Here is a 26,895-nt window from a genome sequence, read left to right on the forward strand (position 1 = left end):
ATAAGAAAGCCTTCTCAAAAATTATAATACAGCTAGGTACACTAGGTTTCTTACAGTGGAGAAGAATTTAGACTTGTATTGCATTATTCTGTGCTGTGCAACCTTCCTCTCATGCTACTGTAGTTGGTGAAAAGTAGGTATCTACAACCAAGGTTCACTTCACATAAATTTTTTCAGGCTTCGATACAGGGTTAGAGGTCAATATAGTGGCTATTTTAGATAGAGGGGTAAATGGCTGCACAAGATTAATGTGAACATAAAAATTAGGGCTTACACAGCAGCTCTTAATATTGGCTCTGGGACCTCAGCACCATATCATTTAAGCATAAAGCAGGCCATACATGATTCAAAATAGGCAATTCCCCCATCCACGCATTCAATGGGAATCCTTCCCACTGAGCTGTTACATTAAGCTAGTGGGGATCCTTCTTTGCTGGCAGTATGCCATCAGCTAGCCCATACAGGGTTTGAAATTCAGCCAGTTCAGTAGGGACCATTTTGATCCATATATGGGCAGCTTAGGACTCTGAGCCCTGGGGAAGTAGAGAAAGATTGTCTACTCAGAATCACCAAATGCAACAGATTGACACTGAAGTGACACAAAGCTGAGATCTCAATGCCAGAAGATTATGTTCTGATGTAGTAGGTGGCTATGTTCCTATTTAACATTAGGTGGCCATAATGAGAACATGTGGTCAGGCCAAATACATTCAAGTATTTAAAACAAGTCCTCACTGACCTCTGTAGCTACAGAAATGTATCCCCAAAGATTACAACAGGAGCACTGAACCTCTGCAAGTTGTTCACTCAGCAGAAGCTAAGTTCACCTTGGTGCCCCCCTCCCAGCAACAACTCAGCAGTTCAACCTTCTTTTCTCCATATTACTAGAGCACTAGCTCTGTGTTTACAAAACATTTTAAGTTTAGTGCAAAATAACAATTAAAATAGAAGGTTAATATAGCCAAGGGACCTGTCATATGCACTAATCAAGAGTGCTGACTATTCCCACCCTTCCCATCCACTTTCTCCATTCATAGAAGCTTGTATATTAGCTTCTGTGAATGAAAAGTGATCTAAGAAAGGAAGGGGTGGATCTTTCATTCATCTGCCTGTCCTCAATCATAGAGTGCTTTTCATTCATAGAAGCCATAGTACAGCTTCTATGAACAGGGGAAGTGGGTGGAAGGGCGGGCATAGTCAGCACTCTTGATGAGTGCACATGTAGCACCCTTGTTCTAAACAAGGCTGCTAGTAAATTTAGCAGTGCTAGGTGGTAGCTAGCCTGGCTAATTTGTAGTCTATTGATCAAATGGGTTTCTCCTAAGTCTGGTGTTGACTGTGATTTCTCCCTTTTGTCAATAGGTGGCAATGTTACCTTTGACATCAGTGTGATGAATTACAGTGGATTCAGGTTATGAGTGTATATACTTCTCTCAGCAAATCAGCAGGAGTTTCTTTGGCCGCCAAGAATGCTGGGAGAGGGTATTTATTCGGAGGTCAGATGATCGGGGTTCTTTCCACCCAGGCTGCGGCCTGGGTGGGCGTGTGTGGAGCAGCAGCAGAAGTGTAGGCCCGAAGCCTGGGGCCTTTCCACATGTATCAGGGGCTCTGTCGGAGAGAGCTTGGTCATTACTGGGAGGCAACCACTCTTGTTGCCGGAGGCATGTGTAGAGGGATGGAGTTTTGAAGGAGTACCAGAGGAGACTTTTCATCAGCCAGGGACTGTGAAGTGGCTCGGAAAGTTTCAAGAGAGAACTCGTCCACGGAATCCAGTGGGTAGCTGTGAGTTAAGCTTGAGGAATGCAGCGGGTAGCTGGGAGCTGAGCTTATTGCTATAGGAGACAGCAGTTGCTACGAAATACAGATTGCTGAATTCAGCTTAAAGGCCCTTTTTCTGTATAGCTGTCTGTCTAGTTCTATTTTTGTCTAAGGAGTGTGCCAACTTGCTATTGCATTTGCCTAAGGGTGTCCTGTGCCCTATCCCTCTCTCCCACCGTTTCCTGTTAAGAGAAATAAAACTGTTCATTTTTAAAAGTGGCTGGCGCCCATCTTTCCACCTTGCACTACACCCACCATACCTAGTAACCTACACCCTGAGGAGGAATGTCAGCCCTCCCTGACTCTGGGGGTCACCACCAGGCCTCTGGAGGTCAGGGAGAGCTCTACACATATGACAGGTCCCTTGGCTTTACCAATCCCCGTGGCACCAGAAGATTATGGAGGCAGAAGTGGGGCGGGGGGGGGGGATTGGAGACCAGAGGATTGAAAGGAGATGGAAGATTTCCACTAAAGCAGGAGCCAGCATTGATAGTAATGTCCCCTATGCTGATTTTGTTTTCTATTTTTGACTAACCTTACGCTTTAAAGATGAGAAGACTAGAAGGTTGCTGAGTCATTACTAGGAGAGGGGAGTCACTGCTGAGATGGGGGAAGAGGGTGTGCTGATCTTTTGAGTCATTAAAGGGAAAGCTGAGCTGCTCGGATGGGTAACAGGGTGCAATGAGCAGCTGAATCACTGCTGTAGAGAGAAGGATTTTTATTCTTCTGCTATGATGTTTAATAATGCATTGTTTCACAGTGGCTACAGCTACATAGGTCAATAATGACTTATTTTAAAGTTTATTACTTGTTAAAATTATTTTAAACCTTGCAATTGAAATTTTTAAGATAACAAACATGTTATACTTACCTGCAGTCCTGATCCTCCTTATCTGGAGTCCCCCGCTAGCACACCTGGCTTCTTCTTCTGGGCTACTCTAGGCACTTTGCACAGGGTCACTGCCATACACATGGGGTACCTTTAATTTAGACATGGTTGATGACAAACATGAGCGAACTGTGGTAAACCCATCTAAATGCAATGTACTTCACCACGGTCACTTGTGCATTTAGGATGGATGCGCAGAGCCAATGCTTTCTCCACCTGTCCAGCGTATCACCTCTACCTCACTCCCAGTAATGGTATGGAGTCCTGCCATGCACCTAACGCTGACTCCATGCGTGCACTTCGCTTAATTCTTCCTCTTCTGTACCTGTGTACAGGTTGAGAGTCTTGGTGGTGCAGATCTTCTTCCATTGTTATGGGAGATGGATCACTGTCGAAGGAGTGCCAACAACATCTCCCTCGCTGCTAGAGGCTATCTCCCCTGCCACATGTACACGCTTAATGACAGGTTGTTAGAGAAACCTTTGTTACCCTTGGTAACCACTGTATCTAAACACTATTAACTCTTATACTGATGTCTTCATACCCCAATGTGTTTAGTGACCCGAGCTATAGACTATATGTGGCAGTAACTTCAGATCAGGCAAGGACAAAGTTGCAAAAGCTTTACTTAAAGAATAAATTACCATGAAGTCAATCACAGGTAACAGGGGAATGTCTACACTTTATTCCGAACTAACAAACCCCTAGTCCCTAACTTCAGGCTTGTGGCTGCCACAGCATACCTGCAAATAAAGAGTGTGTACTTGGCAGAGTCCGTGATCAGGAAAATCTATTAAGGCGATAATCCAGTACTTTGGTGGCTTCATGGAGGACTGCAGGTCCCTGCAATCCTCCTACATCTTGCTGGTTGTCTATGTCTTTCTCCCCTACAGACTGAGTGTGTGGGCAGAGACCCTCTCTCTCTCCCTTCTACACTTTAGGAGCCTTGGGATCCGGGCCCTCGTCCCTTTTATAGCACACAGGAGGGGAGGGTCGTACCCAAGAAAGCCTGCCAAAAAAAACCCGGGAATGTAGTTAACCCCTAACTTCCCACTGGGGCAACAGAGTTCACCACCTGCCTACACACAGACAGAGGGGATTTGCCCCGCCCCCCACTCCCTCATGATAGGATTTGATTGACAGCAGCAGGAGTCAATACGCTACTACTACTATCAATCTGCCTAGTGAAGCGCGAGAGAGAGGAGAGAGTCGCTGCTCTTGTGCACAGCGCTGGATCAAAATCAAGCTTAGGTAAATATAAAAGGGGTCTGGGGGGATCCTGTAAATGCCTGTAACATGGTCACAGGTTACCTTTAGGGAAAGGTATGGAAATAGAATTTTTTTACAGGACTCAACTATTAACTGTCTGCTGCTGGTGGAAGATACCCCTAAAACAAGGAACTGGACTGTGTCATTTTTGTCAACCACCTAAGCAATCAAATCAATCAATGTACTTCCAACTACAGCATGGTTAGTAATGTGTGAGCGCAGGCAACAAAAGTATTTTTATCCTAAAGTATCAGAATCTTCTTCACATTTTGAAAATTGAAACCCCGAAAAAATGAAATAAGCACAGTTAACAAATTTAACACAACTTTTCTTTCATTTTTAGACCAATGAAACATGATTCTGTTTATGATGATTCAGGTCCTGAAGAAGGAATTGTGCCACCAAAATCCAGAAGACTTAAAGTAAGATGGACTTTGAATCATTATACATTTCTATCAAATCTTTGCCACATTGCCCTGTCTCACGATCTCCACTTTGACCTTTTCAGCTGGCGACAGACCCCTCCATCCTTGACCATCGGCAGTGGAGTCAACAGCATATTGATGCTGGGGTTCGTTTCCCACAATGTATTGCTCTGACACCGCCCCAGGAGGAGCCTGATGGCAGGGACGTTGATGTGAGAGGTCCAGGTGTGTGATTTGTTCTAGTGTATCAAAAGCTAAGACCTTTTTTGGCTTTTGGAGAATGGACCGTGTTTTCCATTGGGGAGATTTTCCTTCACTTCATGTTCTGGAGACACAAGAGAACATGAGATTTAATCTCCCCAAATTGAGCAGAAATCCATTGGAGCAGACATACATGTTGGTAGATTTTCCCTCTATTCCTGTTCTGGTGACAACTCAGAATTTTCGATGTTCCTCACTTTCATGTACAAATGTAGACTGTGAATCTCCCTAGCAGGGACATGGCAGCGAACAAAATAGATTTTAGGTATTTTGATACATTTTAGGGTTAGATGTTTGTTAATAATATAGAACAGTGCCAAAAAAAGACTGTTTGTTTTGTGAAGTTCTTTTGATGAGCCCAATGTTTTCTAGATGGAGTCACTCCACTTATGTCGGCTATATGTGCGGGAGGAGGTCTGGAACCCATTGGAGGTGGCGTAGATCCACCAGAAATTGAAAACTCGGCAAGCGTCATCTCAGATTTGATTGGTCAGGGCGCCAGTCTCAATGCCCAGACTGACTCCACCGGAGAGACGGCGCTTCATCTGGCTGCCAGATTCTCCAGACAAGATGCTGGCAAGGTCATGCTGGACGCCGGAGCAGATACAAACGTGCAGGACAGGCTGGGAAGGACCCCTCTCCACACGGCTATCGCTGCCGATGCTCTGGGAGTTTTCCAGGTGACTTTTATACATTTGGAGAAATAACGGTTAGTAGATAGACAGTTATAAACAATTCACTATAGTGACTCAATCTGCTACACTAAGTTATTGTTGTTCCCTCACGTGGAAACATTAGTGAAACTCTAACTTCCCTTTTAAAAGAACTGAATTGTTTTTAGAAAAACGTCAACCTATATGTAAGGAATCTTCATTCCCTAAAATCTGTATTAAAGTCTCACATCAAGAAAAATCGCATTCCCAGCTGTGCATTGCAGAGATGACAACTGGAAGCTGATTGGTTTCTACGGATTAAGCCACTTTGTGATCTTCCCTTTCTCCACCAGACCCTGTTACGATGCCGCCAGACAGACATTGACGCCAGAATGCACGATGGATCCACACCACTCATCCTGGCCTCTCGCCTTCCGGTACTGAACATGGTGGAAGAATTGGTGGCATGTGGAGCAGACATAGGTGCAACAGATAAGCGAGGTATATCACCATTATGAATTGCCATTCTGCACTGTCTTCTAACAAGCCTTGTTCTAAGCAGGCATGTCAATCTGCCATGTTTCATGTATTTATCCATCTGTAACACTTATATGATGGTAGTTTACTAAATTAATCTTTTTGTACAAAAATAAATGAAAGCAAAATTTGTCTGTGTTGCCATTGTCCTGATCATTGTGAACAAGTCCTGTACTTGCCAAAATTAGATTCCTTTAATTATGGGTTCTGTTTCCATTACCTCTTATTATCTATGCTCTTCCTGTAGGTAAATCTGCTCTACACTGGGCCGCTGCCGTGAACAATGTACCAGCAATGAAGACTCTTTTGTCTCATGGGGCTAACAAGGATCTTCAGGATAAGAGGGTAAGAAACAGGCATAACCTTGGAGCTAAATTGGTGGCCTAGAGACCACATGCAGCTGCAGTTTCTGGAAATGTGACACGTATAGTCCCAAGGGTAGCTACCACACTCTTTGTTTGAGGTAAATGCCCAGGTGCTCACCCAAAGAAATCCATACAAATCCAAAACCAGTAAAGAGGCACTCACGGGTCTTGCAGAAGAGGTGGATTAAAACAAAAGATGGTCTGAGCTTCATCAAAACACAGACAATAAAAATGCTGTTGTTTTGATCCTCTGTATCTCCTCTGCAAGACCCATGAGTGCCTCTATACGAGTTTTGGAGATAGATACATAGATACAGGGCTTTTTTTCAGCAGGATCTTGGGGGAACGCAGTTCTGGCACCTCCAGCACTGAATGTATGTAATAGCAGGGGGTATGGGGTGTGCTGGGGGATCTATTGTCACTGGTGGGGGTCTGTTTTTGTGTGAGGGTTTGCTGTTGGTGGTGGGAAATCTATTGTTGCTGGGTGGTCTTATGTTTCTGGTAGCAATCTACTATCGAGGGAGAGGTCTATTAGTGTTGTATGCCGGAGGGTCTATTGATGCTGGCTGCTGGGAGATCTGTTGTTGCTGCTAGGGGAGAGGTCTAATGTTGCTGGGGTGGATCTTTTGTTATTGGGGGTGGGGTCTATTGTTGTTGGGGGGCCTATTGTTGCTGGGGTGGGGTCCATTGTTGCTGGGGGAGTCTATTGTTGTGTGAGAGATCTATTGGTGTTGGGGGATCTATTTTACTGCATTTCTTGTTTTTAGGCAAGAACTAATCCCATACAAATTAATTAGAAACACAAAATGATACTTGGGGCAGTACTGGGAGGTGGGTAGGGGGTGGAACCAAGGAACGGTGCTCAGAGGAGGGTGGGGCGTGGAGACAAGGGGGACCTCAGAAGAGGGGAGTTCCTGCACCTATTCTCTGGGAAAAAAGCCCTAGATAGATAGATAGATAGATAGATAGATAGATAGATAGATAGATAGATAGATAGATAGATAGATAGAAAAAAAATGAAGGATTGCTGCACTTAAAATGTATTAAAAAAACTAAATTTTTTTTACAAACAATGCATAATGTGTTCCATTTTATGACAGTTTCAGGCTAGGTTGTTAGTTCCCTTCCTCAGATAAGAACGTTCTCATCTGAGGAAGGGTGCTAACAATTTAGCCCAAAACTGTCAAAATAGAACACATTATGCATTGTTTGCAGTTTATTTATTTTACATTTTAAGTGCATTAATCCATTGTTTTTCTTATCTATAAATTGCCTGTGGGAAGGCGTGATTGCTTTGCACTGGGAACCATTACCGGAAAAATATATTGTATATATTTTTTTTTGTATGTTTTTAATGTATGTGTGTGTGTGTGTGTATACATATATATATATATATATATATATATACACACACACGCATACGATCAATGAAAATGAAGGTGTGAGCCAAAGGTATAAAATTAATTCTCATCGTGGCACCATCCCATTCAACCACATAACAAACCACAACATAACCCCTGTAAGAGGAAGGGACACATCCCAAAAAGTAAGGGGGACCTCAACAATCACAGGGGAAGGGACTTTAATTGTGCCAACAAATGAGGAAGAGTAGAACCTTCAATAGTGTAAAAACATTACCCTGTAAATTGTATCATAATTAAAAAGATGAAGTGCCATCAAAACTAAAATCATATAATCTAAAACCAATACAGTGTTAGACAGACAGTCTTAGATATTATAAGCGTATGGAATCAATGTGTTTCGCTGTAAGGCCCCTTTCACACTGAGGCGCTTTTCAGGCGCTACAGCGCTAAAAATAGCGCCTGCATAGCGCCTGAAAAAAGCATCAGCTGCAAACCCAGTGTGAAAGCCCGAGTGCTTTCACACTGGGGCGCTCCTCTGGCAGGGAGTCACAAAAAGTCCTGTAGCTTCTTTGCAGCAGTGAATATACCACTCCTCCACCGCTCCTGCCCATTGAAAACAATGGGGCAGCGCTGCTATACCGCCAGCAAAGCGCCACTGCAGCGACGTTTTGCGGGTGGATTTATCCCCTTTTCGGCCGATAGCGGGGGTTAAAACTGCCCTGCTAGCGGCTGAATATCGCCGCTAAAACGGCGGTAAAGCGGCGCTAAAAATAGCGCCGCTTTACCGCTGGCGCTCGGGGCGGCTCAGTGTGAAAGGGATCTTAATAGCTTCTTCAGGATTCAAACTTAATGATGGACACCACATAGACCAGACTGTTACTGACTTTCAGGAAGACCTGGGCATTGTTACTCTAGAGCCCATCCTGTTATATCCATAGAGAGACATGTGATCCTAGAAATTAAACTTGGACTTCCCAGATATCAAGTACGAACCTTGCTAGAAGGCATAATTTGGGATAAAATCTTGGGAACAAAGAACACGGAGGAGAGATGGGTTTGCTTTAAGAGCATATTAAATAAGGACATTAGCCAGTGCATCCCATTGGGTAATAAATTTAAAAGAGAGAACAAAAGTCCTGTCATGATTAATTCCCATAATACGTTTATTTCCTACGATTGTCACCTCCAGCTAGCTGCCATAATGCCGTATTCTCCTGATTGAGATATTTCAGGCAAATGCCACATTATGACCACTGGGTGGAACTGACATTTATAGGAAAAAAACGTAAGTAAACAAAATAAACAACCTCTTTGCATGGTTGGTATACTTATCACACTGGTGGAACTAGAACTATTATGGATTCAATTTATTTCAAATAACAATCATTTTATGTTTTTTAGTGTAACACAAGAGTTAAACCAGCTTAGGAGAGAGGTTGCTTTGTGGCAAATAGTAGATTAAATTCTTTCCAACTAATTAATTAATACAGGATAATTCAATAAATATAATTTTTTTTACAACGTAAAACATATACAACATTAGATTTATACTCTGTATGATATAACATTGTCACCAAAGTATCACTCTGCTAAGATTACCTTTCTGTTTCATTATGTCCAAAACAGGATCAAACTGCACTGTTCCTGGCCGCTAGGGAGGGTAGTTACGAAGCTGTCTGCCTTCTCCTCGAGCACCAAGTAAATCGAGAGTTGTGTGATCATGTAGGCCATCAGCCTCGACATGCAGCACGTGAACGTGGACACAGAGATATTCAACGCCTTCTTGAAGAATGCAGCCAAATAGTGAACCGCAACACACCTGCTACTCCTCTGGTTGGAGCACCACAGCTGAAAAAGACTCCGCGGCCTAGAGTCAAAGAGCCAACCAAGCCTGCCCCGTTACCGCACATAGACCTGAGCAGCTCCTGTTATCACAATCCTCCTCCTGTTTCAGCACCACCCTTTCTGCCAGGGAACCAATCAGAGAGCAACTGTTGCCAATCTCATCACGCTATGGTCAACTATGGAGGTAATTGTCCACCCTATGCTCGCAGTGGCTCCTTCTCATCAGGGGTAGCAGGATGCCAGTGGGGTCATAGAGGATGGAGAGTTCATTTTTGTCCAACAGGATGTACCGTGCCTGAGGCATCCTACTCAACAGGAGGACAACAGATGTCCCCTCATGCCCACTGGTTGCCAGAATCTCAACATCCACAATCTCCAAACTGCCAAAAGCCAGGCCCCAACTTCTGTTCCACTCCAGCCGCAGAGCCGATACCAAACAAAGACTTGCCCTGCACTCCTACTGACCAGCTGGGGCACAATATCTACCTGACCCCACCTTCATCACAGTATGGATTTCCATCCCCTGCCAGTCCTGAAGAAACACAGTCTTCACAAAAAACATGCATGCACCATCACCCATTCCTTACTCCTTCACCAGAATCCAGGAACCCCTGGGGAATTGCATCACCATAAAAAGATTTTAGATGCACATGGATTGTGGGTTTAAACCAAGATAAGGAATTGGTGACTGCCAAAAATTCAAGAGCCAGTTGATGCATTCTCAGAACCAGCATGCGCTTTTGAAGGCGCTAGGAAAGGCATCAAATTAAGATGCATGAGTGCCAATTGGTTTAAACCAAGACAAGGAGAGGATGGATGAACTACAGCAGAATTCAGGGCCGGTCCAAGCGGTCTTGGAACCAGCAGGCACTTTTGAAGGAGCTAGAGAATCACACAAAACCTTTTCGTAATTGCAACATTTAATGAGGTCCAATGGCTACCTATCTAATGGGATCCATCCAACTCCGACCTTTAAATGTGTAGGCATCTTGATGTGACTATTTAAGTGACTGCAAAACAAAAACATTTGCTATGTTACATAGAAGAAGTGAAGCTCAGTTATATTATATTATGATAATGACAAAAACAGGGGGAAAAACTTAAATTTTAAGACATTGGAGCAGCAGTTGAACATTGTTCTGTGTTTTTCAGCCATGATTAATCATGGTCTGAACTTTGCAACCACACCAAAATATACCTCTTCTTTTGCCATAAGAGCCTTAAGGAAAATGTAGAGGAGTAAGACCTCCAATTGTTTCTGTAAGTGTTGTAAGTGTATCTGTAAGTAGTAAGGTTCCTCATACAAGGTAAGAGAAGGTAAAGGAGCAAGCCATAGTATAAGATATCAAAGGTGCTTGAACGTGGTGGAAATAACCAAACAAGTAGCTGGCATATAGAAGGCTGCACTAAAATGATGCAGACAACCAGTAGAGACGTTTGTGGGAAATATGTCTGTCCTCAGGCAGAATTTGGTGGGTGCTTATTGGTTTTGGGAGACCCAGTCAATTATATGGGGTTCCGTGGTATATATTTGGACACGCAAAGGTGCTCATTGACAATGACAAGTACTCAAGTGTGCTCCTGAGTCTGAAAAAGGAAAACTTATTTGACACTTGTCATAAACATGTCATTAAAACAAATAACATTTTAGATGTTGTTGCTCAAGAGTGTACCAAAATATTAGTGAACAGGTGCTCACCCGTATACTATTGTATGATAGTAAACTGCCAATAGAGTGCCAGTTTTTACATATGGAAAGTGAGAAGTCCATTATCCAGCAGTCCTACTGTGGCTCAGCATGTATATTTAATGTATTAATAGCACATCTTTCCATTTCTTTGGGAATAGGGAAATTAACCTTTAATGCTATAAATTTGGGTTTCCCAGATCTAATGGGTATTATATTTTCAAGTTTAAATTGTCCTGTGTTCAAAAATTACTTCTGAGCTATTTTAGTAATATAGCTCTGCAATAAATTTAGGCATATTAGTAGGAATATGGGATCTCTTGTGGTGTTTGATCATGTGACCCTTGTCAAGATGCTTATAACCAGGTCTCTATTGATCGTAAGTATAGCTGTTTTTTCCAAGCCCCATATATATAACCTAGATTGATAAAGACCAGTGTCAAATAATTTGTAGCTTTACAGTAATAATCAACAGAAAATATTGAAAACACAATTTGGACCAACAAAGTGATGCACATACGTAGCCGCAATCCATAGCGATATCAAATTATTATGCAAAAATACACAAAACCTTATAGTACACTAATGCGGCCTATTCATTTTGAATGGGCCCCAACACAGGAGAAATCACATTATTGCCATAGTGCAGGTTTGCCCCAAAGATGCGTTTGGGTGTTGTTCCTAATGACTGCCACCCTAATGATTTCACAATGCTTGACATATTCCCATGCGGTCAGTTGTTTGTTTTACCCAACATGGTGTGAAGCTGCCGTTTCTACTGACCATCAATGTAAACGGGGCATTTCTATTAACCATCAATGTAAGGGGGCATTTCCACTGGCCACCAGAGTAATGGGGGCCTTTCCATTGGACACCAATATAAAGATCGTATTTCCACTGGCCAACAATGTACAGGGGGCATTTTCACTGGCCACCAATGTAAGGGGGGCATTTCCATTGGACACCAATATAAAAGATCGTATTTCCACTGGCCACCAATGTAAAGGGACCAGTTACACTGAGCCCATATGTAAAGGAGTCATTTCCATTGACTATCATTGTAAAGGGGTATTTCCAGGGATCTCCAAACTACGGCCCTCCGCTGAACTACCAGTCCCATTAAGCATTGTGAAACTCTGACATTCACAGACATGACTAGGCATGATGGGAATTGATTCCTGAACAACTGGAGGGCCATTGTTTGGAGACCCCTGCTAGACCATCGATATTCGATAGCCAAAACAGAAAGTGAGAGGAAATCCCTCAACTGAGTGAATCTCTGTCACCAGAACTAGTGTGCTCATTGGAAAATTTCTGTTCCATTCTTGTTCTAGTGACAACCCAAAATTTGGGGGATTTTCTTTCACTTTCACTCTCAGTGATCATGGTAAACCAGGCAAATAGAGAGGGTGACTCTCCCTAATGGGGGCACAGACATCAACAAAAACCTGACAGGTCTTTGACTCCCTCTCCACTCTATCCAAAACTAAATTTGGTTGGTTAATTGGTTGGTCTGTGCTACAAGAACGTTTTTTCTTTCTGATACTTTGATAAATAAAACCCATTGTATATAGGATGTTTTTTTAAATATTTCCATATGTGAAGCACTTAAAAGTAAACCATGTTCTCTTATTGATGTAAAAGCAAAGGGTATGTACTAGTATGTACAGTGAATCTCATCGGGGTGTATTTTTTATTAAAAACTAAGTAAATAATACATATTGTCTGTTGTGTCTTGATGTTTGCAAATGAATAAGAATAGTCGATGTGAAATAAAAATGTTGAGAGATAACTTCAAAGCACTACTAAAGTTAAAAGATAAATTTGGCCAAAGCTCTTTTAGTCATTCTTCTCTTGTGGGTCAGAGGAATGCACTTACTTTTCCACTCCTGTGACCCAGAGTCAGCTTGCAGCTGGCTAAAGCCTGCTGTCAGCAGATGTCACAGAACCGCTCCAGAATCTGGAAGGATCCTGACCATCCACCCGGATGCTTGATTGATTAGAGGGAAATCAACAAAAGCCGGTCTAAGGGCCTGCCATTATTTATTGCAGATAAGTTGAAATAACAGCCAACATGTTTCAGGGCCAAACAGTCCCCCCTTCATCAGGGTTTGAAAACTAAAAAAAGGGCTTCCTACAGCAGGACTCTGTACATAGTTAAACTTAACAGTCTAAGGTGACCAGATTTTTAAAATGAAATCTGAAGACATATTTTTTTTTTTAATTGGCAAATGGTAAACTATTTTAGAAGCATATTTTCCTCAAATTATATATGCAGTGTATGTGGTATGTGTTTATGGAATGATTGTATGATAGATATACGTTATTTCTCACATTTCGTCCAGAGATTAAAAAAAAAAAAGATACTTCTTAGAATATTTTTGGCTATGACTACCAAATGTTAAGAAGATAAGATAGGGAAGAAAGTTTCCAAGGAATATTTTGGATTTTATTCTTACCAAAGAAGCGCAGAGGTACGCTATGTACAGAGTGTAGAGTTCAGGAGTGCGCTATGTACTGAATTCAGGGGTGCGTGATGTACAGAGTGCAGAGTTCAGGGGTGCGTGATGTGCAGAGTTCAGGAGTGCACAATGTACAGAGTGCAGAGTTCAGGTGTCCACTACGTACAGAGTTCAGGCATGCGCATCTTTAAGAGTGCAGAGTTTAAGGGTGCGCTATATACACAGTGCAGAGATCAGGAGTGTGCTACATGCACTGCAGAGATCAGGAATGCGCTATGTAATTGTCATCATAGGTATACCTCAACTATGAGAGACAAAATGTGGAAACAAATCCAGACAATCACATTGTCTGATTTTTGAAAGAATTTATTTGCAAATTATGGTGGAAAATAAATATTTGGTCACCTATAAACAAGCAAGATTTCTGGCTCTCACAGGCTTGTATCTTCTTCTTTAAGAGGCCCCTCTGTCCTCCCCTCATTACCTGTATTAATAGCACCTGTTTGAACTTGTTATCAGTATAAAGGTGTCCTATAAAGGACAAACTCCACTATGGTGAAGACCAAAGAGCTGTCGAAGGACACCAGAAACAAAATTGTAGACCTGCACCAGGCTGGGAAGACTGAATCTGCAATAGGCAAGCAGCTTGGTGTGAAGAAATCAACTGTGGGAGCAATAATTAGAAAATGGAAGATATACAAGACCACTGATAATCTCCCTCGATCTGGGGCTCAACGCAAGATCTTAACCCATGGGGTCAAATTGATCACAAGAACGGTGAGCAAAAATCCCAGAACCACACGGGGGACCTAGTGAATGACCTGCAGAGAGCTGGGACCAACGTAACAAAGGCTACCATCAGTAACACACTACGTCGCCAGGGACTCAGATCCTGCAGTGCCAGACGTGTCCCCCTGCTTAAGCCAGTACCTGTCCGGGCCCGTCTGAAGTTTGCTAGAGAGCATTTGGATCATCCAGAAGAGGATTGGGAGAATGTCATATGGTCAGATGAAACCAAAGTAGAACTGTTTGGTAGAAACACAACTCGTCGTGTTTGGAGGAGAGAGAATGCTGAGTTGCAACCAAAGAACACCATACCTACTGTGAAGCATGGGGGTGGCAACATCATGCTTTGGGGCTGTTTCTCTGCAAAGGTAACAGGATGACTGATCCGTGTACATGAAAGAATGAATGGGGCCATGTATCGTGAGATTTTGAGTGCAAAGCTCCTCCCATCAGCAAGGGCATTGAAGATGAAACATGGCTGGGTCTTTCAGCATGACAATGATCCCAAACGCACCGCCCGGGCAATGAAGGAGTGGCTTCGTAAGAAGCATTTCAAGGTCCTGGAGTGGCCTAGCCAGTCTCCAGATCTCAACCCCATAGAAAACCTTTGGAGGGAGTTAAAAGTCCGTGTTGCCCAGCGACAGCCCCAAAACATCACTGCTCTAGAGGAGATCTGCATGGAGGAATGAGCCAACATACCAGCAAGTGTGTGACAACCTTGTGAAGACTTACAGAAAACGTTTGACCTCTGTCATTGCCAGCAAAGGATATATAACAAAGTATTGAGATGAACTTTTGATATTGACAAAATACTTATTTTCCACCATAATTTGCAAATAAATTTTTTCCAAATCAGACAATGTGGTTGTCTGGATTTGTTTCCACATTTTGTCATAATTGAGGTATACCTATGATAATTACAGGCCTCTCTCATCTTTTTAAGTGGGAGAACTTGCACAATTGTGGCTGACTAAATACTTTTTTGCCCCACTGTACACAGTGCAGAGATCAGGAGTGTGCTACGTGCACAGTGCAGAGATCAGGAGTGCGCTATGTACACAGTGCAGAGATCAGGAATGTGCTTTGTACAGAGTGCAGAGATCATTAGTGTGCTACGCACACAGTGCACAGATCAGGAATGCGCTACATACCCAGTGCAGAGGTCAGGAATGCGCTATGTACACAGTGCAGAGATCCACAATGCGCTATGTACACAGTGCAGAGATCAGGAGTGCGCTATGTGCACAGTGCAGAGATCAGGAATGCGCTACATAAACAGTGCAGAGATTAGGAATGTGCTATGTACACAGTGAAGAGATCAGGAATGTGCTATGTACACAGTGAAGAGATCAGGAATGCGCTATGTACACAGTGCAGAGATCAGGAATGCGCTATGTACCCAGTGCAGAGATCAGGAATGCGCTACGTACCCAGTGCAGAGATCAGGAGTGTGCTATGTACACAGTGCAGAGATCAGCAATGCGCTATGTACACAGTGCAGAGATCAGGAATGCGCTATGTACCCAGTGAAGAGATCAGGAATGCGCTACATACACAGTGCAGAGATCAGAAATGCGCTACATACCCAGTGCAGAGATCAGGAATTGCTACATACACAGTGCAGAGATAAGGAAAGCGCTATGTACACAGTGCAGAGATCAGGAATGCGCTACGTACACAGTGCAGAGATCAGGAATGTGCTATGTACAGAGTGCAGAGATCAGGAATGCGCTACATACACAGTGCAGAGATCAGGAATGCGCTACATACACAGTGCAGTGATAAGGAAAGCGCTATGTACACAGTGCAGAGATCAGGAATGCGCTATGTATACAGTGCAGAGATCAGGAATGTGCTACGTAACCAGTGGAGAGATCAGGAGTGCGCTATGTACACAGTGCAGAGATCCGCAATGTGCTATGTACACAGTGCAGAGATCAGGAATGCGCTATGTACAGAGTGCAGAGATCAGAAATGCGCTATGTACACAGTGCAGAGATCAGGAGTGCGCTATGTGCACAGTGCAGAGATCAGGAATGCGCTACATAAACAGTGCAGAGATTAGGAATGTGCTATGTACACAGTGAAGAGATCAGGAATGGCTATGTACACAGTGCAGAGATCAGGAATGCGCTACGTACCCAGTGCAGAAATCAGGAATGCGCTACGTACCCAGTGCAGAGATCAGGAGTGTGCTATGTACACAGTGCAGAGATCAGCAATGCGCTATGTGCACAGTGCAGAGATCAGCAATGCGCTACGTACACAGTGCAGAGATCAGGAATGCGCTATGAACACAGTGCAGAGATCAGGAATGCGCTATGTACCCAGTGCAGAGATCAGGAATGCGCTACATACACAGTGCAGAGATCAGGAATGCGCTACATACCCAGTGCAGAGATCAGGAATGTGCTACATACACAGTGCAGAGATAAGGAAAGCGCTATGTACACAGTGCAGAGATCAGGAATGTGCTATGTATACAGTGCAGAGATCAGGAATGCGCTATGTACACAGTGCAGAGATCAGGAATGCACTATGTACACAGTGCAGAGATCAGGAATGCGCTACGTACACAGTGCAGAGATCAGGAATGCGCTACGTACACAGTGCAGAGATCAGGAATGTGCTATGTACACAGTGCAGAGATCAGGAATGCGCTACGTACACAGTGCAGAGATCAGGAATGCGCTATGTACACAGTGCAGAGATCAGGAATGCGCTACATACACAGTGCAGAGATCAGGAATGTGCTACATACACAGTGCAGAGATAAGGAAAGCGCTATGTACACAGTGCAGAGATCAGGAATGCGCTATGTATACAGTGCAGAGATCAGGAATGCGCTATGTACACAGTGCAGAGATCAGGAATGCACTATGTACACAGTGCAGAGATCAGGAATGCGCTATGTACACAGTGCAGAGATCAGGAATGCGCTACGTACACAGTGCAGAGATCAGGAATGTGCTATGAACACAGTGCAGAGATCAGGAATGCGCTACGTACACAGTGCAGAGATCAGGAATGTGCTACATACACAGTGCAGAGATAAGGAAAGCGCTATGTACACAGTGCAGAGATCAGGAATGCGCTACGTACACAGTGCAGAGATCAGGAATGCGCTATGTACACAGTGCAGAGATCAGGAATGCGCTACATACACAGTGCAGAGATAAGGAAAGCGCTGTATACACAGTGCAGAGATCAGGAATGCGCTATGTACACAGTGCAGAGATCAGGAATGCGCTATGTACACAGTGCAGAGATCAGGAATGCGCTATGTACACTGTTCAGAGATCAGGAATGCGCTACGTACCCAGTGCAGAGATCAGGAGTGCGCTATGTATACAGTGAAGAGATCAGGAGTGCGCTATGTATACAGTGAAGAGATCAGGAGTGCGCTATGTATACAGTGAAGAGATCAGGAGTGCGCTATGTATACAGTAAAGAGATCAGGAGTGCGCTACACTGAATAGGCTCAGCCACCTGTGTGTAAGAGCCCTAGCCTGATGGCCTGGATGGAGGCAGGGATTGATAGAGGAAGGGATAGATGTATGGATGGAGCAAGGGATGGTTTGAGGGAGGGAGGGATGAATGGATGGAGGGATGGATAATTGTATGTTTGGATGGATAGAGGGAGGAATGGTTAGATGGATGGATCAAAGGATGGTTGATTTGATGGTTGGAGGGATGGTTGGATGAGGGATGGTTGGAGGGAGAGATGGTTGGATGGGGGGGGGGGGGTGGTTGGATGGAGGGTTGAATGAGGGAGGGAGGGATGGTTGGATGGAGGGAGAGAGGGATGTTAGATGAAACAAGAGATGGTTGGTTGGATGGATGGAGGGAGGGATGGTTGGTTAAATGGAGGGATGAATGAGAGAGGGATGGTTGGATGGATGGAGGGAGGGAGGGATGGTTGGATGGATGGTTAGATAGATGGATGGCAGGAGGGATGGTTGGATAGAGGGTGGGATGAATAGAGGATAGAGGGATGGATGGTTGTATAGAGGGAGGGATGGTTTCATAGAGGGATGGATGGAAAGAGGGATGGATGGGAGGAGGGAGGGATGTATGGGGGAGGGAGGGATGGATGGATGAATGGATGGAGGGTGGGATGGAGGGAAGGAGGGATAGAACACACAGACATCCTGTCCTGGTACTGCTCTTCTAACATTCTGTGTTACACACTGTGAAAACAGCCTCTGCTCTCTCATATCTGGCAGAAACTGTTTCTTTAGACTCACAGGCTCACTGAAGAGGCTGAGAAATTATCCGTCTGCCTCTTGTAATCCATCCTCCATAGCAAGATGTATTCTCTCCACTGATCTCCTGTCCCCCTCCTATCGATCTGCTGGAACCTCCTCCTTATACAGCTTAGCTTAGAAATCAAATAAGATGGGCTGAGGAAGGGGGCAGGTACATGGCTTTCTCATTGGCTGAGGAAGCAGCAGAGAGGCTTAAGCACTCCCAAGCACCCGCCGGGGACAAAACTGGGGACAGACTTGGTCCGGGGACAGTGTCCTCAGTCCAGGGACTGCTCCCGGAAACCAGGCACGTCTGGTCACCCTATAACAGTCAACACTTAAAGTAGAACTATAGGCAAAACTTTTTTTTTTTAATTTTGCATAGCGTAAGGGAAGTTTATAACCCCTCTCAGATTTTTTTTCCACATCTGTGGTCCATTGCAGAGATTTCTTTTCACTTCCTGTCCCATAGACAAACAGGAAGTGCAAAGAAATCCCTACAAATTAAGGGAATTCCTTGGGGGCCAGGTCACCAGAACTAGTGTCCCAATTTGAACATTTCCCCTCTATTAATTTTCTGGGGACAACCCAAAATTTGGGATTTTCTTTTACTTTCAATTATAATGGTAAATTGGACAAAGAGAGAGGGTGAATCTCCTTAATGGGGGCACAGACAGCAATACAAACTGACAAGCATCCTAATCCCTCTCCACTCTATCAAAAACAAAGCAAAAAAGATTTGCCTTTAGTTATACTTTAATTTAGTGCATGTGTGTCTCTAGTACACATCTATTGTGGCTTATGATGCTCCATTTTCTGTCATATAACACTTTCCAGGAGCCTTATAAATAAAGTCCTGTAAGAAGCCTTTTTCATTTTCTTTTTAAACCCTGATGAATGGATTGTTTGTCTCCTGAAACGCATTAGCATGCTTTTTTTACCTTCCTTTTATTTCAACGTAATAAGCAGTAATTAATTGTGGGCCATTAAAACAACCAGCTGGCACTCTTTTTGTTAATTAGACAGGCAGAAGACATCATTATTACTGTCAAATTCCAGCTTGCAGCTTCTCCACTCAAGGTTTTTAAGTACACCCAGATCAGCCTGCCCCGGGTGCAGACAACCCATTATCTCTTTTTTACCACATCTAAGATAAAGATGGTTGTCACACTTGGGAATATAACCCTCTGTAAAACTTAATTGACAAAGTCAGCTCACAATTCTCCTAGTCTTCTCTCTGATGAGTTTGATCAAAATGAACTTGATTGTAGAGTATGATTATTACCTGGTTCTGTCTGCCGTTTTCAATAGACAATGAAGGGGTGCCATTACACATCCAAACTATGTTTTGCATAAAGAAAGCTGCAGTGTTGGTATCTCTATCTCACTTTTTCATCCAGGATGCCTTTGCACCCTTGGGTATTTTTGGGTTCCCCAGGGTGTTGCAAGCACAAGACTGAGTTTGTCCTGGATCAGAGATGGATGAGAGGACTATGGGAGGGGACTCTGTGGTGATGGGGGGACCTCTGATGTAATGAGGGGACCTCTGATGTAATGGAGGGACTTCTGATGTGATTGGGGGGACCTCTGATGTGATTGCGGGGACCTCTGATGTTTTGGGGGGTACCTCTGATGTAATGAGGGGACCTCTGATGTGATTGGGGGACCTCTGATGTGAAGGGGAGCTTCTAAAGTGATGAAAGGGCTCTGATGTAATGAGGGGCCCTCCGATGTAATGGGAGGACCTCTGATGTAATGAGGGGATATCTGATGTGATGGGGGGACCTCTGACTTGAAGGCAGGCCTCTGGTGTGATGGAAGGACCTCTGATGAAATGATGGGACCTCTGATGTGAAGGGGAGCTTCTGATGTGATGAAATGGCTCTGATGTAATGAGGGGACCTCTGATGTGATGGAAGGACTTCTGATGTGATGGGGAGACCTCTTATGTGAAGGCAGGGCTCTAATGTGAAGTGAAGACCTCTGATGTAATGATGGGACTCTGATGTGATGGGGAGACCTCTGATGTGAAGGCAAGGCTCTGATGTGATGGGGGACCTCTGATGTGAAGGGAGGACCTTTGATTTGAAGGCAGGGCTTCTGATGGGATGGAGGGGCTTCTGATGTGATGGGGGACCTCTGATGTAATGAGGGGACCTCTGATATGATGGAGGGGACCTCTGATGTCGAAGGGGCGCTTCTGATGTGATGGGGGGAACCTTTGATGTGATGGGGGACCTCTGATGTGATGGGGAGACCTCCGATGTGAAGGCAGGGCTCTGATGCGATGAGGGGACCTCTGATGTGATGGGGGACCTCTGATGTAATGAGGGGACCTCTGATGTGATGGGACCTCTTATGTGAAAATGTGATGAAAGGGTTCTAATGTAACGACGGGACCTCTGATGTGATGGGAGGACCTTTGATGTAATTAGGGAATCTCTGATGTGATGGGGGGAGACCTCTGATCTGAAGGCAGGGCTCTGACGTGATGAGGGGACCTCTAATGTGATGGGGAGACCTCTGATGCAAAGGCAGGGCTCTGATGTAATGAGGGGACCCCTGATGTGATGGGACCTCTGATATGAAGGGGAGCCTCTGAAAAAAGGGCTCTGATATAACGAGGGGACCTCTGATGTGACGGTAGGACCTTTGAAGCAATGAGAGGATCTCTGATGTGATGGGGGGAGACCTCTCATCTGAAGGCAGGGCTCTGATGTGATGGGGGACCTCGGATGTAACAAGGGAACCTCTGATGTAATGATGGGACCTCTGATGTGATGGGGGGCCTCTGATGTAATGAGGGGACCTTTAATGTGAAGGCAGGGCTTTGATGTGATGGGGGGAACTCTCATGTATTGAGGGGACCTCTCGTGATGGGGGACCTCTGATGTGATGGGGGGACATCTGATGTGAAGGCGGGGCTTCTGATGTGATGGAGGGCTTCTGATGTGATGTGGGGCTTCTGATGTGATGAGGGGACCTCTGATGTGATGGGGCAACCTCTGATGTCGAAGGGGAGCTTCTGATGTGATGGGGGACCTCTGATGTAATGAGGGGACCTCTAATGTGACGGAAGACCTTTGATGTAAATGCAGGGCTCTGATGTGATGGGAGGCCTCTGATGTGATGGAGGGCCTCTGATGTAATGAGGGGACCTCTGATATGATGGGGGGACCTCTGATGTCGAAGGGGAGCTTCTGATGTAATGAGGGGACCTCTGAGTAAGGTCCGTTGGCATGGACCACGGGGTGAGTACATGGATTGAAAACTGGCTACAAGGGCGAGTTCAGAGGGTGGTGATAAATGGGGAATACTCGGAATGGTCAGGGGTGGGATGTGGGGTCCCCCAGGTTTCTGTGCTGGGACCAATCCTGTTTAAATTGTTCATAAACAACCTGGAGGATGGGTAAACAGCTCAATCTCTGTATATGCAGACGACACTAAGCAGGGCAATAACTTTTCCGCAGGATGTGGAAACCTTGCAAGAAGATCTGAACAAATTAATGGGGTGGGCAACTACTTGGCAAATGAGGTTTAATGTAGAAAAATGTAAAATAATGCATTTGGGTGTCAAAAATATGAATGCAATCTATACACTGGGGGAGAACCTCTGGGGGAATCTAGGATGGAAAAGGACCTGGAGGTCCTAGTAGATGACAGGCTCAGCAATGGCATGCAATGCCAAGATGCTGCTAACAAAGCAAACAGAATATTGGCATGAATAAAAAGGGGATTAACTCCAGGGATAAAGCGATAATGTTGACACTCTACAAGACTCTGGTCCGGCTGCACCTAGAGTATGCTGTCCAGTTCTGGGCACCAGTCCTCAGTAAGGATGTACTGGAAATTGAGTGAGTACAAAGAAGGGCAACAAAGCTAATAAAGGTCTGAAGGATATTAGTTATGAAGAAAGGTTGCGAGCACTGAAGTTATTCTCTCTGGAGAAGAGACGCTTGAGAGGGGATATGATTTCAATTTACAAATACCATACTGGTGACCCCACAATAGGGATAAAACTTTTTCATTGAAGGGAGTTTAATAAGACACGTGGCCACTCACTAAAATTAGAAGAAAAGAGGTTTAACCTTAAACTGTGTAGAAGTTTCTTTACTATGAGAGCGGCAAGGATGTGGAATTCCCTTCCACAGGCAGTGGTTTCACCAGGGGGGGGCATCGATAGTTTCAAAAAACGAATAGATAAGCACCTGTACGACCGCAACATACAGGGATATACAATAAAATACTGACATATAATCACACACATAGGTTGGACTTTTTTCAACCTCACCTACTATGTAACTATGATATGATGGGGGGGGGGCTCTGATGTCGAAGGGGAGCTTCTGATATGATGAGGGGACCTCTGATGTGACGGGGGGGACCTTTGATATAATGTAGGGCTCTGACGTGAAGGGGGGACCTTTTATGTGAACGCAGGGCTCTGAGTCGACTGGGGGACCTTTGATGTGATCGGGGGACCTCTTATGTAATGAGGGGACATCTGATGTAATGAGGGAACCTCTGATGTGATGGGAAACCTCTGATGTAATGAGGAGACCTCTGTTGTAATGAGGGGACCTCTGATGTAATGAGGGGACCTTTGATTTGATGGGGGGACCTCTGATATGAAGGGGAGCTTCTGACGTGATGGAGGCACCTCTGATGTAATGAGTGGACCTCTGATGTGATGGGGAGCTTCTGATGTGAATTTAATATCAACCTTGTGTGCTTTGTCTCAGGCTGAGGCTCCCCATTGATAAGTAACATTTTGTTTTTTTACATTTTATACTGGGGTGCCTTGAGATTTTGTATACTTTTAAAGGGTGCCATGATGAAAAATGGTGGAGAAATTCTGCACTTTCTGACTATGGCATCATGGGAAAGGTGTGTGAATTTCATGACTGACCAACCAGATACACTAATTCTATGGGCAGTAAAGAAACTCCTATGTCCACATTTCTACTGTGTATTTGAAGCTGACCGCTTGAAGCTGTGCTTTAAACGCTCCCCACGCACTCATATGCCGATAGGAACCATTTCATGTTGATGTCAATAGGTCTGAACTCGTAGAGACCAATCAGATTACAAGCTATTGTAGTCAGATTTATGAAAAGTGACATCTTATTAGTTATTGTCACAAACTGCATGTTAAACACTACTTTTTGCTGTATTTAATAAAAACATAAATTGTAGTTTTATCAGTTTTGAATTGACATGACTTTAATTTCAAATTGTCAACTATGATGAAAAAGAAGCATTACAAAAACGACATCTGAGGTTGTGTCAAGAATTTATGAGCTCCAGAATTTCCGCGGAGGGATGAAGAATGGACGGAAGAAACCTCTTCAGGCAGATAACACAATAAAATGTCCATATTTATTCATGACGGTTTTACAGCAGAAGCATTATAGCACTTCTAAAAGACGATCTGTATTTTTCTCAAGCGTATAGATAAATTACTATCATATTTCAAGTTATACAAAATGATGACTTCTGCTAACATATGCTAATGGCTTGGTAACTGAAATGAGCAGATGACCGTTGTACAAGTCCGTGTACTTTTATCAAGTGGGATTTGTGTTCACGTCTTTTAACAAAAGGTCAGAAATAGGTGTTTGTGGCTGCCGGCAGCCCCCCTTAGGGTCAGGGCTAGCTTGGTATTTAATTACGGTTAAATGCCAACTTCAAATATATTGTATTGTGCAACAGTGAAAGTCACAGTTCAGAAACACAGAAGAAATAATAAAGGGATGCTTCAAGAGATAAATTTGCCACTGGGGGTAAATGGTGGCCTTGTCTCAAGGCAATTATAAAGCAGACCTATCACCAAAGCCAGAAGTTAGTGATATGTTAACTTGTCCATCTCCTTATTTGGGATACAGTAATAAAAAAAACTTAATTGGGTGAATAAAAAATATTTCTGGAGAATCTTACTATAATGATAAGGTGCTCTATGTGCTTGTGATGATCACATATGGTTTGCTGGTGCACTGCTTCATTGCAGTAGTCTGTAGCACATTCGTTTATGAGAGGTACATCACCAGTAGTCTTCTTCATGGGAGGAAAGTCATCAGGACTCTTCATGGGAGGTACTTCACCAATACTCTTCTTCATGGGAGGAAAGTCATCAGAACTCTTCATGGGAGGTACCCCACCAGTACTCTTCTTTATGGGAGGAAAGTCATCAGAGCTGTTCATGGGAGTGACTTCATCACCATTACCCTTCTTTATGTGAGATACATCATCAGTACTTTTCCTCATTAGAAGTTCCCAGTTCTCTTCTTCATGGGAGGCTATGTGAAATACATAATCAGCACTCTTACTTGTGGGAGGTAGGTCTCCAGTATCCTTCATGAGAGATATCTCACCAGTACTCTTTTTCAAGGGAGGTATGTCAATAGTACTCTTCTTCAATGGAGCCCATTCAGAAGCACTTTTCCTCATAGAAGGTACTTCATCAGTACCCTTTTTATGTAAGATACATCATCAGTGCTCTTCCTCAGAGGTAATTCCCCACTTCTCTTTTTCATGGGAGGCATGTCACAGCACTTGTTTATGTGAAATGCATGATCAGTATGATTCTTCATGGGAGGTACATCCTCAATACTCTTCCTCCACGGAAGGTATATCACCAGTACTCTTCTTCATGGGAGTTGCATTTCCAATACTCTTCCTTGTGGAAGGTACACTACTTGTTTGGAGGTACATGGCCAGTACCATTGTTTGTAGGAGGTACATCACCAATATTGTTAATCGTAGGTAGATCAGAACTATTCTTCTTTGAAGGTATATCAGAAGCACTATTCTTTATGGTAATCTTGTCATCAATACTCTTCCTGAAGAGATGTATATCATCAGTAACCTTCTTCCTGTAAGCTTCTTGCTGACCAGTGAGATATTCAGCAGACAGCAGAGAACAATTGATGTTGGTGTTCCTACTCCGAGCTGATGACTGTGCTCTTCACAATAACAAATCTACACTTATGGCATAAGACTGGCTATTTTGCTGCGTTCCCTGTCACAACCCCCCACAAACAGTTTTCAAGTCCCAGCCAAAGACTGGAGTAAAATGGTCTCTGTTGCACTGTTGTAGGGCACAAAATTGGAAGAAACTCTATGAAGACATGCACAGTCTGCCTCAACTGGGGCAAAGAAAATTCAATGTACAGCAGAGGCCCTAGCACAACCTAATGCACATGTCCTCTAAACAGTTGAAATGCTAGAAATTATAATTGGAGGAGCACTTATGGAGGAATTTTGTATTTCAAATAGCTTAAAAAAGGTTTGCTGTATCCATTCCTAGACAGGGTAGCCTTGCTTTGCACAAAGAGCTGCTTCAATGAGCGGTCCCAGTACACAAACAGCATACGCATTTCACCCAGATGTTCTGGTCCTGTTGTCTGTGTTTAGCCACTTTAAATAGATAAGTCCAACTGACTACAATGTCTTGATGTAAGAGTAAATGACAGGAATGAATAGGAAGTTCACCAGAGCATAGTTAATAATGAATAATCATTTTTTTCAACTGGTTTTATATACTGAATGTTACTTATATCAAGTCTAGATGACCCAAACTGACCAGACAGCTGCTCATTTGAGGCTACAGCATTCTTCTCCTCAAATACTAGTGGGTAGCCTTCATGTCCTTCAATTCTCTCCATAGACTTCAGTGTCTGCTGTACCCACCCCTTTATTTCTCATCCATCTGTTGCATTGTATGATATCCAGTGGTAGAGTTCCAGTGACTGGCAAAAAGGTAGAGCTATATTAAAAAAAAACACTTCTGAGAAAAGCACACAGCACTTCCCACAGTGTTCATATTTAGAAATTGTTTTAAGAACTAAAGTCTAAGAAGTGTCTTCTGTTCCCCAGATTCCAAGATGGCCCCTATTTAAAGATGGTTATTATCTCATATCCAATTTGTGTTCTTCTGAAATGACATCTGTTTTTCTTGGCACTGACCTCCACTTTGTATTGTCCACTCTCTGGAGATCAATGACAGATCCATTTGGGCCTGTTTCTACAGTGACAATTTCACAGTTTGCAAATGGTATAAGTACAGTCGGACCAGAAATCACCCTCTTCCTAAGCACAAGCTCCCTTTAGAGTTGCTGGCAGCTCCACTCTTTGTTCATCCAGGCGATTTCCTTGAACGCGGAATAAGATATCAAACAGATCTGCTGCAGCCTGGGGGATCGGGGGAGAACTGCGCTGATCGTTCATTCGCTCAGACTAAAAGGAAAAAAATATAGATTAGAAAAATAAGTTACACGGAGGGTGCATT

The 26,895-nt window shown here is 43.8% G+C and overlaps 2 protein-coding genes across 4 annotated transcripts in view; one reads left to right on the forward strand and one right to left on the reverse strand.

Moving 5' to 3' along the window:
- LOC141107556 (uncharacterized) overlaps positions 1 to 12,830 on the forward strand; it is a 146,237-nt gene extending 133,407 nt beyond the window's left edge. The window contains exons 29-34 of the mRNA XM_073598380.1: positions 4,320 to 4,398; positions 4,485 to 4,626; positions 5,035 to 5,342; positions 5,669 to 5,816; positions 6,100 to 6,197; positions 9,208 to 12,830. Coding sequence (XP_073454481.1) covers positions 4,320 to 4,398; positions 4,485 to 4,626; positions 5,035 to 5,342; positions 5,669 to 5,816; positions 6,100 to 6,197; positions 9,208 to 10,059 — 1,627 coding nt within the window. The 3' untranslated portion in view covers positions 10,060 to 12,830. The remainder of the gene's footprint in view (positions 1 to 4,319; positions 4,399 to 4,484; positions 4,627 to 5,034; positions 5,343 to 5,668; positions 5,817 to 6,099; positions 6,198 to 9,207) is intronic.
- A 10,974-nt stretch (positions 12,831 to 23,804) lies between these two features.
- The window catches only part of GPSM3 (G protein signaling modulator 3), a 107,115-nt gene continuing 104,024 nt past the window's right edge, over positions 23,805 to 26,895 (reverse strand). For all 3 annotated transcript variants that reach the window (XM_073598389.1, XM_073598388.1, XM_073598390.1), the window contains exon 5: positions 23,805 to 26,843. In XM_073598389.1, coding sequence (XP_073454490.1) covers positions 26,697 to 26,843 — 147 coding nt within the window. In that variant the 3' untranslated portion in view covers positions 23,805 to 26,696. The remainder of the gene's footprint in view (positions 26,844 to 26,895) is intronic.

The sequence above is a fragment of the Aquarana catesbeiana genome, linkage group LG09 (assembly GCF_042186555.1).
Source record: "Aquarana catesbeiana isolate 2022-GZ linkage group LG09, ASM4218655v1, whole genome shotgun sequence".
NCBI classification, from domain to species: Eukaryota; Metazoa; Chordata; class Amphibia; order Anura; family Ranidae; genus Aquarana; species Aquarana catesbeiana.